Consider the following 14,316-nt stretch of genomic DNA (forward strand, 5'->3'; position numbering starts at 1 on the left):
GACTTCACCCTTCTGGAGAGCTTGTGCTTGCTCACCTTCACAGTGTAAAGATGTCTCCTGACATTCATCCAAAACCTCCTACATGTAAGTTTGTGCCCAGTGCTTCTAGTGCCATCTGATGGGGGATTAACAACTAGAGCTCACAAGAAGGACTCACTGTTTTCCACCAAGGCCTGTAGCTAGAGAAGGGGGAATCAGTCTTAAACTCAGAGGATAGGTTGAGGCTGTAAGTTAAGAAGGTGTTTCTTTTATCATGAGGGTAGGGAAACACTGGATCAGGTCCTGGATAAGCACATTGCCGGCTCATGGTCAACCTCCCATCCACCAGGACCCCCAGGACCTTTTCCCCTTCACTGCTCTCCAGCAGGTCAGTCCCCAACCAACCCTGGTACATGAGGTTGTTCTTTCCCAGGTGCAAGACTCTCCCCTTGCCCTTGTTGAACTCCCTGCCCAACTCTCCAGTCTGGCTGCATGGCAGCACAACCCTCCTGTGTCAGCCACTTCACCCAGTTCTGTGCCAACAGCAAGCTTGCTGACAGTGCACTTTGTTAGAGAAGTGGTACTGACAGGAGCAGTTATGGGCCAAAGATCTGTGTGTCTGAGCCAAGCAGAGGAAAAAATCCCACTGAGATGCAGTTCTTCTACATCCACCATGTCACACAGTGTCACAGCACAGTGGATGTTGGAAGGGACCTCCAGAGATCCTCCAGTCCAAGCCCCTGCCAGAGCAGCAGCACCCTGGGGAGTCCATGCAGGAAGGCATCCAGACAGGGCTGCAAAGTCCCCACAGAAGGAGACTCCACAACCTCTCTGGGCAGCCTGCTCCAGGGCTCCAACTCCCTCACACCAAAGAAGTTTCTCCTCATGCTGAGCTGAAACCTTCTCTGGTCAAGTTTGTCTCCATTGCTCCTTGGCTTATTGCTGTGCACCACCCACAAGAGCTTGGCCCCCTCCACTTGACCCCCAGCCCTCAGCTCTTAAGAGACATTGATCAGATCCCTCTCAGCCTTCTCTTCTCCAGACTCAACAGCCCCAGGGCTCTCAGTCTCTCTCCACAGGGGAGATGCTCAAGTCCCCTAAGCATCCTCCTGGCTCTCCCTTGGCCTCTCTCCAGCAGGTCTCTGTCTCTCTTGAGGTGGGGAGCCCAGAACTGGACACAGGCTTGCAGCTGTGGTCTCAGCAGGGCAGAGGGGGTGAGAAGCACCTCCCCAGCCCTGCTGGCCACACTTTTCTTGCTGCACCCCAGGATCCCATTGTCTCCCTTGGCCAACAGGCAGCTCAAGCCCATTTGCCTCCCTTCTGCTCCAAATAACCAGAGACAACTGATTTCCCCCCACCCCACCCCCAGAGGTCAGCCTGCACTGAACCCCTCTCTGCCAGGCGGCCTGCAATGCCACGAGGGAGCCCCCAGCACAAACCAGAGCAGTGCTGACTTCCTTTTAAACTGTTAAACTTTATTATAAATTAAAATTTCTTTACAAAAAAAAAAATTGCACATAATTTGACCACTCTTAGGTTCTGATGCACTGGCATTTGCAAGAGTTGCTTTAATCTTCAAGTTTAATAGTCTCTGCCGTGAGTCCCATGCAGAAAAGGGCAGTAAGCAACCCTCTTAAGAGCCTTCAAGTGCAAGAAGCATACTTGTGGCCAGTTACACTTCCCTTAAGAGCAGCTGCTTTTGTTTTAAATCCTGTAATGAAAAAGTCTCCAAAAAAACCAAAAAGTTTAAAAAAAAAAAAAGAGGAGGAAAAAGGATAAAAAAAAAAAACCAAACCAAAAACCTCCCCCCCCAAAAAAACAACAACCAACCAACAACCCCCAAAAAAGGGACTCCTGGAGCTCTGCGCTGTAAACACGGCCCGGGGAAATCAGTGCCAAGGACAGGCAGCTCTCGGGCAGCGGTGAGAGTGCCAGGGGAGCCAGGGAGAGGCACACCACCAGGCAGTGCAAGGAACAGCCTACCCCAGCAAAGCAACCCAGCTAGTGTCTGTCATGTGGATTGACCATACTTACGGAGCTGACGGTATCAGACTCTGGCAGGGCCCGCCAGCAAGGCCAGACAGGGAGTTCATTTTCCCACAGCAGGGCCACGGTCATTGCTTCCAGGGTGAAGGAGAGCAGGCTGGAGGCTCAATGTGCTCAGCAAACACTCATCTGCCTTAGGCAGATGTGAGGCAGGGCTCAGCCTGAAGGCTCATTCGACTGATTTGGGCGCTATTAGGCCTTAGGGCTGCCCGTGCCCAGCGTTCAGTGATTCTTGCTTTCTGTTCTGTAAGTGTTTAAATTTAAAAGCTCATCTAGGCTGACTCCAACCTCTTGGCACTTGGAAACTAGTTTTCTCAGGTTATCAGTTTTACCTCCTCCTGATGCTTCAAACAAGAGTTGCTGCAAGAGATGGGGAAGTAGATATAAGATTTAGCCAGAGCCTGAGCATCACCACATCTATGGATATGGGATATGCAGAAAAATTCAAATGAAACCTCAAACTGAATCATAAAGAGAAAACATTACATCTTTCCACAGTGTTGCACATAGAGGTAACTTCTGAAGGGCTCTCTGATATAAATGATGGACCTGTAAGATAAAAACAAGCATTAAACGAGTCAGCCCAGCTCGGTGCCCTCCAAGCCAGCCAGCTGAAGCACAACACACTCCAAATCATCTCTTAATGAAAAAAGCTTCAAAGTCAAGCATCCAACTGCCACTAAAAAGCAAAGGCAAGTGTATGTCTGACCTTAATTCTGACCCTTGCAAGCACATGATTAACTACATGTGGACACTCTCTTTTCCTCCACAAGACTCTTGCCTCATTCATTGCACAGGATGGAACACGCTCAGGGCATGAAGCAGCTCACTGAGGGTTTCTGTCACCACTCAATATGGAGTCTCAAGGTCTTGCTTATTGTGTATCAGCTCAACCCTGCAATGAAAATAACTGTTTCATAGGCTTTTTTTCCCCCCTCCTTCAACATCTACCTATCTGTGCTTTAACAATCAGTAGCCATCCCTCAAAAGGAAGAATGGGTTCAGCATTTGATGGCTGGAAACAGGGGATCAGCACGTTTAAAGGCAAGTGTTCACCCAAGCCTCCTTCAACTACTGGTATCCAGAGTGCCAACTTCAACCACAGAGTTGTTAGGGGAGGTATCTGTTGGCATTTCAAATACTTGTACCCATTTTTATGTTGTTTTAGCTAACCTCCACAGAACCTCTAAAAGGAGTGGTAGGCTCTCCAGGAAGAGGAAATCCAGGATCTGAATCACAGTTGTGTTTCAAAGTGATGTCCTACTTGTTGACTGGAAACCCCAGACCCAAACCTGGAACACTCAGTGATTTGTGTAAACAGCCTTAGGTGCCCTCTACATCCCACACTAAGCCCTGCCCTCACCAGTGAAAACCAGCCAGCTGCACTCTGGATGCCAACCTCAGTGACTTTGCTCCACACCATACAGTTAAGTCAGGGGGCTGCAGAAGGATTTCTCCTGGGTGCAATCCAGCTTCCATGCTGTCCCTGTGCCTTTGTTGGAGTTAGTTCATTTTCTCTAAGGGCCGTCTTCCTTTGCATCATTCCCAATGTATTTTTCTATCTTTCTAACCAGACAAAGCAGGGATCTTACTGTCACCAGCCTCACTACAGGCAGTGTGCAGAATGCAGTCCATCTAATACAATGACTGAAGCAGGGATCTGTGGCCAGTTACAGATTACACCAAACCATCAACACAGAGACAGAATTAAGGTTGAAGAGGCAACCATGCCTTTGGCATCTCCTGACTTTGAACTGTTTGGTCTTACAAGGCAAGTAACTGTCTGCTGGGGGTGGGAGGGGGGTGTCTGTTTAACATTCTAGGAGACAGTAACAAGAGAGAAGACCTTACATGTGAGTCTGACAAGAGCCATGCTGCCCCTTACAGGTAAGTTAAAGGTTTAACACTGTTCCAAAAGAAAGATTACTGACAGCAAAAAGGATGCTGAGAATCAGGCCCTACAAGGATGACACAAGATACAGCAGAGCAGCAGCTCAGAACACCACAAACAAGTGGAGTCACAAACCCAGGGCCTCATAACCACCCCCCCCCAATGCACAGCAGCTTTCCAGAGGCTGAAAAATACTTTGAAGGTGCCAGCAGCAATACTGAGAAGATCCACTCTGTTGGAACTGCAAAGTGACCCAGCTGCTGTGCCAAACACCTCTTGGATTTGTACATAAAGTGATAAAAATGCTGTCTCCCTGAAGTACCAGAGTAAGCTACATGATTTCTGGAGGGAAAAAACCCAATCTGAGGTCTTTGGTGGGGTCAGGAGCTGAGACTCTCTATGCTGGCCCAGCAGACCACATTCCAGCTACTTATAAAGCACCTTATCAGAGAACCACAGAATTGTCAGGGCTGGAAGGGACCTCAAGGATCAGCCAGTCCCAACCCCCCTGCCATGGGCAGGGACACCTCACACCACAGCAGGTTGCTCACAGCCACATCCAGCCTGGCTGCAAACACCTCCAGGGATGAGGCTTCCACCACCTCCCTGGGCAGCCTGTGCCAGGCTCTCACCTTTCAGCACAAAAATCCTTCCTCCCACCTACTGTATTTTAAGTGCCAGCAATCTCCTCCAGCTAAACACAAACAAAAGCCAGAAAAAAGGGAGAATGCACCCCCCTCCCAAGTAAGGGGCAGATACACACCAATACTCTGCACAGGTACTCATGACACAAACACAGAAGCATTTGCTTCCAGTGTGAGGAGTATCTTTGGCAGTCAAGGTAGAATGGGTTATATGCAGAGCACTTCAACTCTAGAAATCTTGGGTCTGAGAGATGACCATTGCTTTGGAGAAAGCAGAGGTGAGAGGTTTCACAGACTGTCAGAATTACTCAGGTTAGTAAGCTGTGTTGACTTACTTCTCTCTGTCCCATTAGAAAGCACTCGGCAGCAATGGCTCTGAGGAAAAGAAATATATACAAACATTTATTCCTGCGTGGTTTCAGGTGCCATCAGTGGCAGAATACTGACTGTGGCAGGGAACTAGACATTCCTTGAGGAGAAACTGACTAGCTTCCAGTTATGTTAGTCTACAACAGAAAGACAGAAGTAGCCAATTTTTCAAAACAACCTTACATGAGCAAGACATTTGAGTGGTTTCCCCACTATGAACAAGCACTGAAGGAAAAGAGCAGCTCAGCATCCCTGGGTAATGGAGATTACTGCTATTGTGATATATAAAGGGGAGGGTAGAGAGGGGGAGACAGAAGTCAATAGTTGAATTCAAAAGGCAACTGGTAAACACATCATTCATATTTCTCTGCATAATACCCATCCCCAGAGGGTTCCCCAAGAGAGGAAGTCCATTTCATTTCCCAGCAGTGACAATATCTCTGTCTGCTGTAGCAAACCATAGCTGCTGGGATAAAAAGCTAACCAAAGAGGCCCTTCCAGTACAAGCCCAACTGGAAGGACAGTTCAGATTTACCTTTGTGATGCAAACCTTACAAACAAAAGCAATATCTATGAAAACAGATGTATGACTGTTGCATTACATTTTCCAGATGGCCAGGCATGTTGGGATATTATATGTAAACATCTTGGCTTGCAGTTTCAGAATCTGAACATTGCTCTCCTCCCAGTATTGCAGCAGCAGTCTGTAAAAGGCAGTGAGGAGAAAAGAACACTGCTCTAATCACTGGGCACACACAACCAAGCCCAAGATATGGACACATCACACAGAATAAAGCTCATTTCACAGAATCACAGAAAGATTCAGGCTAGAGAAGAGCCTCAGGATCACCAAGTCCAACCCTGCTCTACAAGGCTCACCCCTAAACCACAGCCCCAAGCACCACAGCCAAACTACCTTGGCACACAGCCAGGCTTGGGGACTCCACCACCTCCCTGCCCAGCACATTCCAAGCCCTCACCACTCTTGCCTGAAAAAAAGCTTTCCTGATGTCCAGTCTGAACCTCCCCAGGGGCAGCTTGAGGCCATTCCCTCTTGTTCTGTCACTAATGACCTGGGAGCAGAGACCAGCACCAGCCTCTCTCCGCAGTGTCCTTTGAGGTAGCTGCAGACAGCCATGAGGTCTCCCCTCAGCCTCCTCTTTTTCAAACTAACTTTTAACTAGCTACACTTTTAGCTAATCTGAGCCAAGAGCTGCTTGTATGAAAAGCAGCCCAAGCTTCTCTACAAAGTATTGGCTGATGGTGCTCTCATGACAAAACCAAACCACTCCAGACACTTCCAGAGAATAACCAAGAAGTGAGAAATCACAGAGAAAATACCATCTGGGCACACTGCAAGACCCATTTCTAGCATGCCCAGGCTAGCTGTATGTTTGAAAGGAGGCTAATGAGTTGCAGTCAAGGGGCTGGGGCCCTTGTGGAGTCAGCTCTGCTCACCCATTCATGGAGCATCAACACTGCCTAAGGAAGCTGCGAGTTCCACGCAGGCAGAGGCGCAGCTTGGTTCAGAGTGCAGCCATTCAGCGTCACGTGCCAAAGGAGCTGCATCTTACTCTCCCCACATCCCCAGACATGTCTACTTATTTCATGTTTGAATTCTTTGGGCCTTGCTGTGAATTCCTTGGGTCACAGCTGATAAGAACAGCAAGTGTTTGGGGGCCTTTCCAAACTGATTCCAACGCTCAGTAGCTGAGTGCTGTAAAATGAGGACTCAAAGAATCACAGAACCAACCAGGGTGGAAGAGACCTCCAAGATCATCCAAGTCCAACCTATCACCCAGCCCTATCCAACCAACCAGACCATGGCACTAAGTGCCTCATCCAGGCTCCTTTTAAACACCTCCAGTGATGGTGACTCCCTGGGCAGCACATCCCAATGGCCAATCTCACTCTCAGTGAAGAACTTCTTCCTAATGTCCAGCCTGAACCTCCCCTGGCAGGAGAAACTCTAAGGCAGTTGGAAATACTCTTCAGGTAAGCATCAGTGTGATGCTTACACTAACTGCCTTTGTTTCCCCCTAAGGTCTGGTTTTTTCCCCCAAAATAAAGGATAGTTTCTATACTAAGTAACAGCCAAGTTGAGCACTGTTATACATTAGTGTGGCCATGGATACTTGCTCTGTGCTGGACCTGTATTATAACAGATCATTAAACAACAGAGAGATTTTTCATACCTATCTGACATTTCTCTACACCTTGACCCTGGAGTACTGCATCCAGGAATGGAGGCCTTAATACAGCAAGGACATGGATCTGATGGAGCAGGTCCAGAGGAGGGCCATGAAAATGATCAGGGGGTTGGAGCAGCTCTGCTATGAGGACAGGCTGAGGGAGCTGGGGGTGTGCAGCCTGGAGAAGAGGAGGCTCTGGGGAGACCTAAGAGCAGCCTGCCAGTACCTGAAGGGGGCTACAAGAAAGATGGAGAGAGACTGTCTGCAAAGGCCTGCAGGGCCAGGACCAGGGGCAATGGCTTCAAACTAGAGCAGAGCAGATTGAGATTGGATGTGAGGAACAAGTTCTACACCATGAGGGTGGTGGAGCACTGGAACAGGCTGCCTGGGGGGGATGGTTTGGGCCCCATCTCTGGAGATATTCAAGGTGATGCTCAACAGGGCTCTGGGCAGCCTGATCTAGTTGAGGATGCCCCTGCTGACTGCAGAGGGGGTTGGACTTGATGACCTATGGAGGTCCCTTCCAGCCTGGACCATTCTATGATGCCATTCTGCCCATTTACTCATGTAGAAAGCAGAGTGTACTCCTGCCTAATTAAACCTTTCTGTAGATAGACAAGAACCCTTCAAACACAAGAGAAGCTGAGATGATGCTAGAAGGCACAGCCTGCCTCAAGCCACATGCAACACTACAGGAAGAGTTTTACTTTGGTGGTAGAAAGCAAACTATGCAGGTCTTGCAAAAACAACCACCCCAGCAGCTCTGTCAATCAGCTGTTTGCCTTGATTACCAGCATTGGTACCTACCTCAGTGCAAGTCCAGGATTAGCAGGCATGGTAGAGCAAAAGCGTTCCAAGGCTTTGGAATGTTGGGGTTTTGGAATGCAGCTCAAATAAAAAAGAATTACCTGCAGAATTTGAATCATAAACATTAATCCACTTCACAGCTGTCTCATTTCGCTCAGAAGGATGGAACAACAAACTAGGAGTGTTATGACTACAAAGCCAGTTCCCATCTACAAACTTCACCAACCAAACACCAGCCCTCCTCAAGGGTACAGAAAGCAGTTTGCATAACAGAAAGTTGGGAGTCAAGTTGCTAAGGACATCTTTTGGTCCTTTTAGCCTGCATGTAGTGAGCCAAGAGAAATGCACTGATGTTATCACACCAGGCCCAGGCTTTCTAGAAGCTTTACTCAGCCTAAGTGCTCAACTTGGTTTTACTCCTACTTTATTTCTTCTGATTTTTAACCCCTGTAACCTGCAGGATCAGGACTGACAGCTTAAATACTGTTTCCATCTGCCAGTGTCACAGCTCTGCAGACCCCACTTGCTCAGCTCTCTCTTCCCTCCAGTACACACTTCCTCTTTTTCTCTAGTGAAGTTTGTCACTAACAGTATTACAGGATGACATCATAAAATCTTCTCCTTGCCTTGCACATCCTTCATTCACAAGGTCACAGCTAGATTGTCTTCTGCTCACAACACTACTCTCCTCTGCTACTTGCTTGTTTTCCTCATCCCTTATCCTCAGTGTTGCTATACTTGAACAAGTAAATGAGAGGTACCTGCTAGAAGGCCACAGCCTGTTGAATGAAAACTGTCCACAGACACATCTTTACCTTATTATGAAACTCATAATTGGTCCAATAATCAGCAGTACTAAAAGGAATTGGGTATCGTGTGGGGACTGTAACCAGACATCTGTTCACTAGGTCAGTAAAAAGCTTGAATTCTTGCACTTTGTTGTTGGATCCAACAACTTTGCTATTGAGAAAAACAAGGTAACTGGAAGAAAAAAGAAAACAAAAAGAAGAAGAAAAAAAGGATGGGTCTGGTAGGCTTCACTCAGATTTTGAGATCAATTCACTTCCCTGCCTTAAGGACTTACTCCAGCCAGATATTCTGAACAATGTCCTGCTGCATCACTGCCCCCAGAGCTGCCTCGTAAGCATCCAGTGCTTCACCAACGCTGGCATGGAGGGACTGGCACAAACTGTTTGTGTGAAGAGAGAAGAGTGTTGTGGGTCACAAACTATGCATGCTCTTAACACCTTAAGAGTAATAAGCAATGAAGAATTTCCCAGGCTGAGGTGCAAGAAGAAACAGTGCTTTCAGCTCAGCCACATGATGCACTCATGTATCACTCAGCTTACTACAATGGGGGTGTCTCAAATGCAGGTAAGGTGAGAAGGAACTGATAGAGAAACCAGGGAGTTCAAAATGCAATTCTTAAACAGAAATTCACTTCTATGAATTGTCTTCTACTCTTGCAAAGAGCCCTTTCACTAAGCCTTTTAAATAGGGAGGCTCTGATGCTACAGAATGAAGACAAGTCTCCAGCTTCTGTTTGGGCAGAGTTCCACAGCAACAAGTTTCAAAGTCAGATTAAATCCACTTGAGAAATGCTCTTGGACTGTAGCAAAAAAAAAAATGAAGTGTTCTGAAATAATTGCTTCTGGAGATGTAGGGTAGAACTATGCTGATCATGTCAGGAGGGAAAAAACAAAACCAGACCAAAACAAACCATCAAACAAATAACCAAAAGCCCCAAGCCAAACAAACAGGTAAAAACCCCACAAACAGAAACCCCACCACACCACACCAAACCACACCACCAACCTCAAAGAATGTTCAAGAAACTCCTTACTTTTGTCCCACAGCTGTTGGGCAGACCAACAAACAGGACCTCACCAAACACAGAAGTAAACATCATTCTTTGACCAAGTTTCTGTGAATAAAGCTTACTTCACAGAATCACAGAAAGGTTCAGGTTGGAAAAGCCCCCCAGGATCACCAAGGCCAACCCAGAGCCCTGCTCTGCAAGGCTCACCCCTAAACCACAGCCCCAAGCACCACAGCCAAACCCCCTGCAAACACAGCCAGGCTTGGGGACTCCACCACCTCCCTGCCCAGCACATTCCAAGCCCTCACCACTCTTGCCTGAAAAAAGCTTTCCTCATGTCCAGTCTGAACCTCCCCAGGGGCAGCTTGAGGCCATTCCCTCTTGTTCTGTCACTAATGACCTGTGAGGAGACCAGCACCAACCTCTCCACAACCTCCTTCCTCTTTTCAGGTAGTTGTAGAGGGCCATGAGGTCTCCTCTCAGCCTCCTCTTTTGGACTAAACAGCCCCAAAGTGTAAAGCAACAGTGAGAAAAAGAACAGGCAAGATCTCCAGTAAGTCACAAGAGGAAAAATGAAACTCATGAAGAGGAAGGCTACAGAAATGCAAGATCAGCTCAGGCTGAAGTTGATACCCTGCTCCAGAACTGCTGCTATCAAAAGGAATTGTGGAAGAAATAAAGGAAGATTGTGTACACAGGACAAGGATCTGCCACCTTGGCAATTCCTTGCAGAGAAAAAGGGCACTGCTGTATTGCTTTGCTATGGAGGAGTCTGTGGCTAGTTGCAGCCTTTATAGCCTGTGACAGTAGCTCCATGACAGTAGGTGAAACAGTGGGTTAGGTAACATAAGGAGATGAGGGCTAAACAAGTCAAGCAGAGTGGGAAAAACTCCAGTAAAACAAAAGGGAGAGAATGCAAGAGAGAAGCCAGAAGAACACCACTAACCCTGTCAACCAAGAGTAAACAAACACAAAAGCATTCTGTGAGATGACCACACCTGTTACTGTTCTATTAGGACAGAATTTATAGGAGATTTCTCAAGTGGAGAATCTAAGTTGATGTGGAATTCATAGCTCCATAAAACTGCCTTTGTTGTGCAGCAGGCAGTTAAGTTCTCTAAGGACTGGCAGATCACTTACTGAAAGAACCCAGACAGACCCTTAGGCAAACAGTGAAGGTTGTGCTTTTGGAAATGCAACAGACTCAGCCTCAACAGCTGTTCCTCAGAAATCATTTAGGAAGGCTCACCAGTAGATCTGCCACAGGTATGGGATTTGCTGGTTTACAACATCATCTGTAAGATGTTCTTTATAGAGAGGTGATGTAAACTCAATTGGCATGGGAAAATTCAAGAGGTATCTGCAAGAGAAAGAAGCAGCAGCAAATGAGAACATCCCTCCACATGGAGCAGTTCTCAGTGGTCATAACATTTAGTTCCAAAATTCAGTTCAGGGGACATATTAAAGACACTTTCCTCCAGATTTAACTCTGTCCAGGTACCATTCATACATCAGCATCACACAGGAACAGTTGAAACCAATGGCTCCCTCATGATGTCCAAAGTCAGTTGCTGGTTTGCATTTCAGACTCCCTCCTTCCCAGGTAAAACACATCAGGTAAGGCACAGTCACCTGCACCCCATCAGCTGAACTGTAATGCCAGGGCTAAATTTGATGTGGACATGTGTAAACAGGACTAGAATCCAGCACCTGACTTGGAAATGAAAACCTTTCAAAGACTCATCTGCATGAGCTTCAGTAGAGAAGGTCTCCCTTGGAAGTCCTTCAGAAGCATCTGCTTTGACTACAGGCAACTCACCGATTTCACCACCTCACCAAGGTGCTAAAATCCAAGAGGAACATCAGCAGGCTGGGTATGAACCTGTGCCTTCTCAGCAGTAATAATCTGCTGATTAGCAGCATGGTGGACCTCTGGAATGAGGTCTTTCCAAGAGCCTTCGTGGTGTGAAGGGGGAAACAACATAAAACCCTCAAACCAAGTCTGGCATACATAGGATTGATTTTGTTCCCTCAGATCCAGACACTGAAGCTGCTGGCTGCTTCATCTTCCCATGCTTGTGGTTCTACAGTTTAGGGTATGGGCACAAGCAACCAGGAGAAACCTCATCAACACAACCACATCACTTTTTTTCACTTCAGTTATAGCAAAACATGCCAAGCTGGGGAAAAAAATAGGAGTTTAGCAACTCTGGAGTGGTTTGGCTTTCAACAAAAGGTCAAGATTACTGACATTTAAACAGGGAAAAAAAATTAACCTTCTAAATGTACCTTAAGAGATCCATGGGACCATGCTGGGGGCATGTGTTCTCAAAGAAAGCTGCCACAAAATCTTGCAACAGTGGAAGAATACTGCTTGACTTTTCCTGGGTTGGGTTTGGTTGGTTGGGTTTGGGGTTTTAAATAGAAATAAAATCAGATGAAAAATGGTAAGTACAGCTGGAGCACAACAAACAGCAAGTGGTGTGTCTATCCCTGTACTGACTCTCTCAGAAGTGAAACCTCTCTGGGTCAGTTATCAGGTAGCAGAGAACAGCTGGAAACTTACTAATGTTCTGTCTATCACACACAGAATCACAGAAATGTTCATGTTGGAAAAGAGCCTCAGGGTCACCAAGGCCAACCCAGAGCCCTGCTCTGCAAGGCTCACCCCTAAACCACAGCCCCAAGCACCACAGCCAAACCCCCTGCAAACACAGCCAGGCTTGGGGACTCCACCACCTCCCTGCCCAGCACATTCCAAGCCCTCACCACTCTTGCCTGAAAAAAAGCTTTCCTCATGTCCAGTCTGAACCTCCCCAGGGGCAGCTTGAGGCCATTCCCTCTTCTTCTGTCACTAATGACCTTTATACACACACACACACTACTATACATTACCCAAACCCTGTGAAGATTAATCAATCTGACGATTGTTTGCAACAATACATACACCCCAAACTCTCCCAAGGCAGCAGGCCCACAAGTTGAGATTTGAAAGCATTACCTGAGAAACAAGGAATTTACACAACTGATAAAAAATTTCTGCATTCTGGGGATTCTTCTCAAAAGCTTCACTCCACACCTTGTAGGCATTGTCACTCTGCTCCATCTGCAAATACAAGGTGGCCAAACTCTCCAAGAGCTGACAGTTGCTAGGGCAGAGCTCCAATAAAGATCTACAAAGTTCTGCAGCAGATTCCCACCTTAAAGAAAAGGAAAAGTAAGTTTGCAAAGAAAGCAGAGGTGAGTACTGCAAGTAAAACTGTCCTGAAACAACTTACCTTTCAAGGAGTTTCAGCAAAGCTATCATGTTTCTGTAGAGAGGAAAGCAGATAGCTATTCTCTTGTCAGCCTCCAGACTTTCATCAGTGCATGCCTTGACTGCATCTTTAAAACAAGAGGATAACATCAAACCTTTAGACCTCTGTGTCAAAAATGATGTGAAGCCTTGGCATCAAACCCCCCAAGCTGTTTAACACCATGAAAATAGGTAAGTGTGGCCAGATGCTTGTGAGAGTGGTGCTTTTGCACATGACCAAATAAAAGACCATAATGATCAGAGTGCAAAGGCAAGAAAGCCCTTTCAGAAGTTTGATCTCTCCTTCAGTTAGAAACCAGGAAACAGGGAAATGTTAGAGCCACCTTACAGACAGTAGCATATCACTGTGTTTAAAATTACATTCCAGAGAAGGGCCACAAGGATGAGCAGAGGGCTGGAGCTCCTCTCCCATGAGGACAGACAGTTGGGGTTGTGCAGTCTGAAGAAGAGAAGGCTCTGAGGAGACTTTATTGTGGCCTTCCAGTATCTGAAGGGGGCTACAAGAAAGCTGGGGAGGGGCTTTTGAGGGTGTCAGGGCGTGATGGGACTGAGGGGGATGGAAGAAGAGAGGAGATTTAGGTTAGACATTAGGGAGAAGTTCTTCCCCATGAGGGCGGTGAAAGACTGGCACAGGTTGCCCAGGGAGGCAGTGGAAGCCTCATCCCTGGGAGTTTTTAAGGCCAGGTTGGAGGTGGCTGTGAGCAGCCTGATCTAGCAGAAGGTGTGCCTCAGTGGGGTTGGAACTGGGTGATCTGTGGAGGTCCTTTCCAACGCTTCTACTTACAAGAAGTGAGTAATGTACTAAGGAGTTCACCTCTTTAATCTTACCTTCAAACATGGCTAAGAGCGTATCGGGATCGGTCTTCACATCATGAATTGTTTGCCATGGGATCAAAAATGGCTCTTTGTTCACAATCCTTGAAGGACTGACGTTGGCTGGGTCATAGAGCTTGCCTGGGAGCATGCCAAACTCGGTGAGGTGGATGTGAGCCAGCCAAGCCAAGCAACGGTCACTTGCAGTAAGGCGCTCGGAGATTATCTTCTCCTCCGCTGGTTTTAACGCGTTCTGTAAAGGTTAGAACAAATACATTACACTTCAGCCATAAAATCTTCAAGATCTGAGAAGGAGCAAAGGAAGCAGGAAGAGCTGAAGTGGGAATGTTCTCACATCTTTTTTCACAGAAGAGCTAGGAACTGATTGTTCACACCGTGCCTGGTGCTGTTTGGCTCGTGTGCGTGCGAGCGTTCAAACC

General features: G+C 47.1%; 1 protein-coding gene across 1 annotated transcript in view; it reads right to left on the reverse strand.

Annotated features, from left to right (window-relative positions):
* Window positions 1-1,810: 1,810 nt before the first annotated feature.
* Window positions 1,811-14,316, reverse strand: part of ZFC3H1 (zinc finger C3H1-type containing) — a 48,959-nt gene continuing 36,453 nt past the window's right edge. Inside the window, exons 24-35 of the mRNA XM_054178972.1 lie at window positions 13,892-14,129; window positions 13,026-13,131; window positions 12,749-12,947; window positions 12,037-12,131; window positions 10,997-11,107; window positions 9,013-9,117; window positions 8,744-8,909; window positions 7,929-8,029; window positions 5,532-5,633; window positions 4,896-4,935; window positions 2,512-2,574; window positions 1,811-2,385 (exon numbers count right to left, since the gene is read on the reverse strand). Coding sequence (XP_054034947.1) covers window positions 2,248-2,385; window positions 2,512-2,574; window positions 4,896-4,935; window positions 5,532-5,633; window positions 7,929-8,029; window positions 8,744-8,909; window positions 9,013-9,117; window positions 10,997-11,107; window positions 12,037-12,131; window positions 12,749-12,947; window positions 13,026-13,131; window positions 13,892-14,129 — 1,464 coding nt within the window. The 3' untranslated portion in view covers window positions 1,811-2,247. The remainder of the gene's footprint in view (window positions 2,386-2,511; window positions 2,575-4,895; window positions 4,936-5,531; window positions 5,634-7,928; window positions 8,030-8,743; window positions 8,910-9,012; window positions 9,118-10,996; window positions 11,108-12,036; window positions 12,132-12,748; window positions 12,948-13,025; window positions 13,132-13,891; window positions 14,130-14,316) is intronic.

This window comes from Dryobates pubescens, chromosome Z (assembly GCF_014839835.1).
Source record: "Dryobates pubescens isolate bDryPub1 chromosome Z, bDryPub1.pri, whole genome shotgun sequence".
Lineage (NCBI taxonomy): Eukaryota > Metazoa > Chordata > Aves > Piciformes > Picidae > Dryobates > Dryobates pubescens.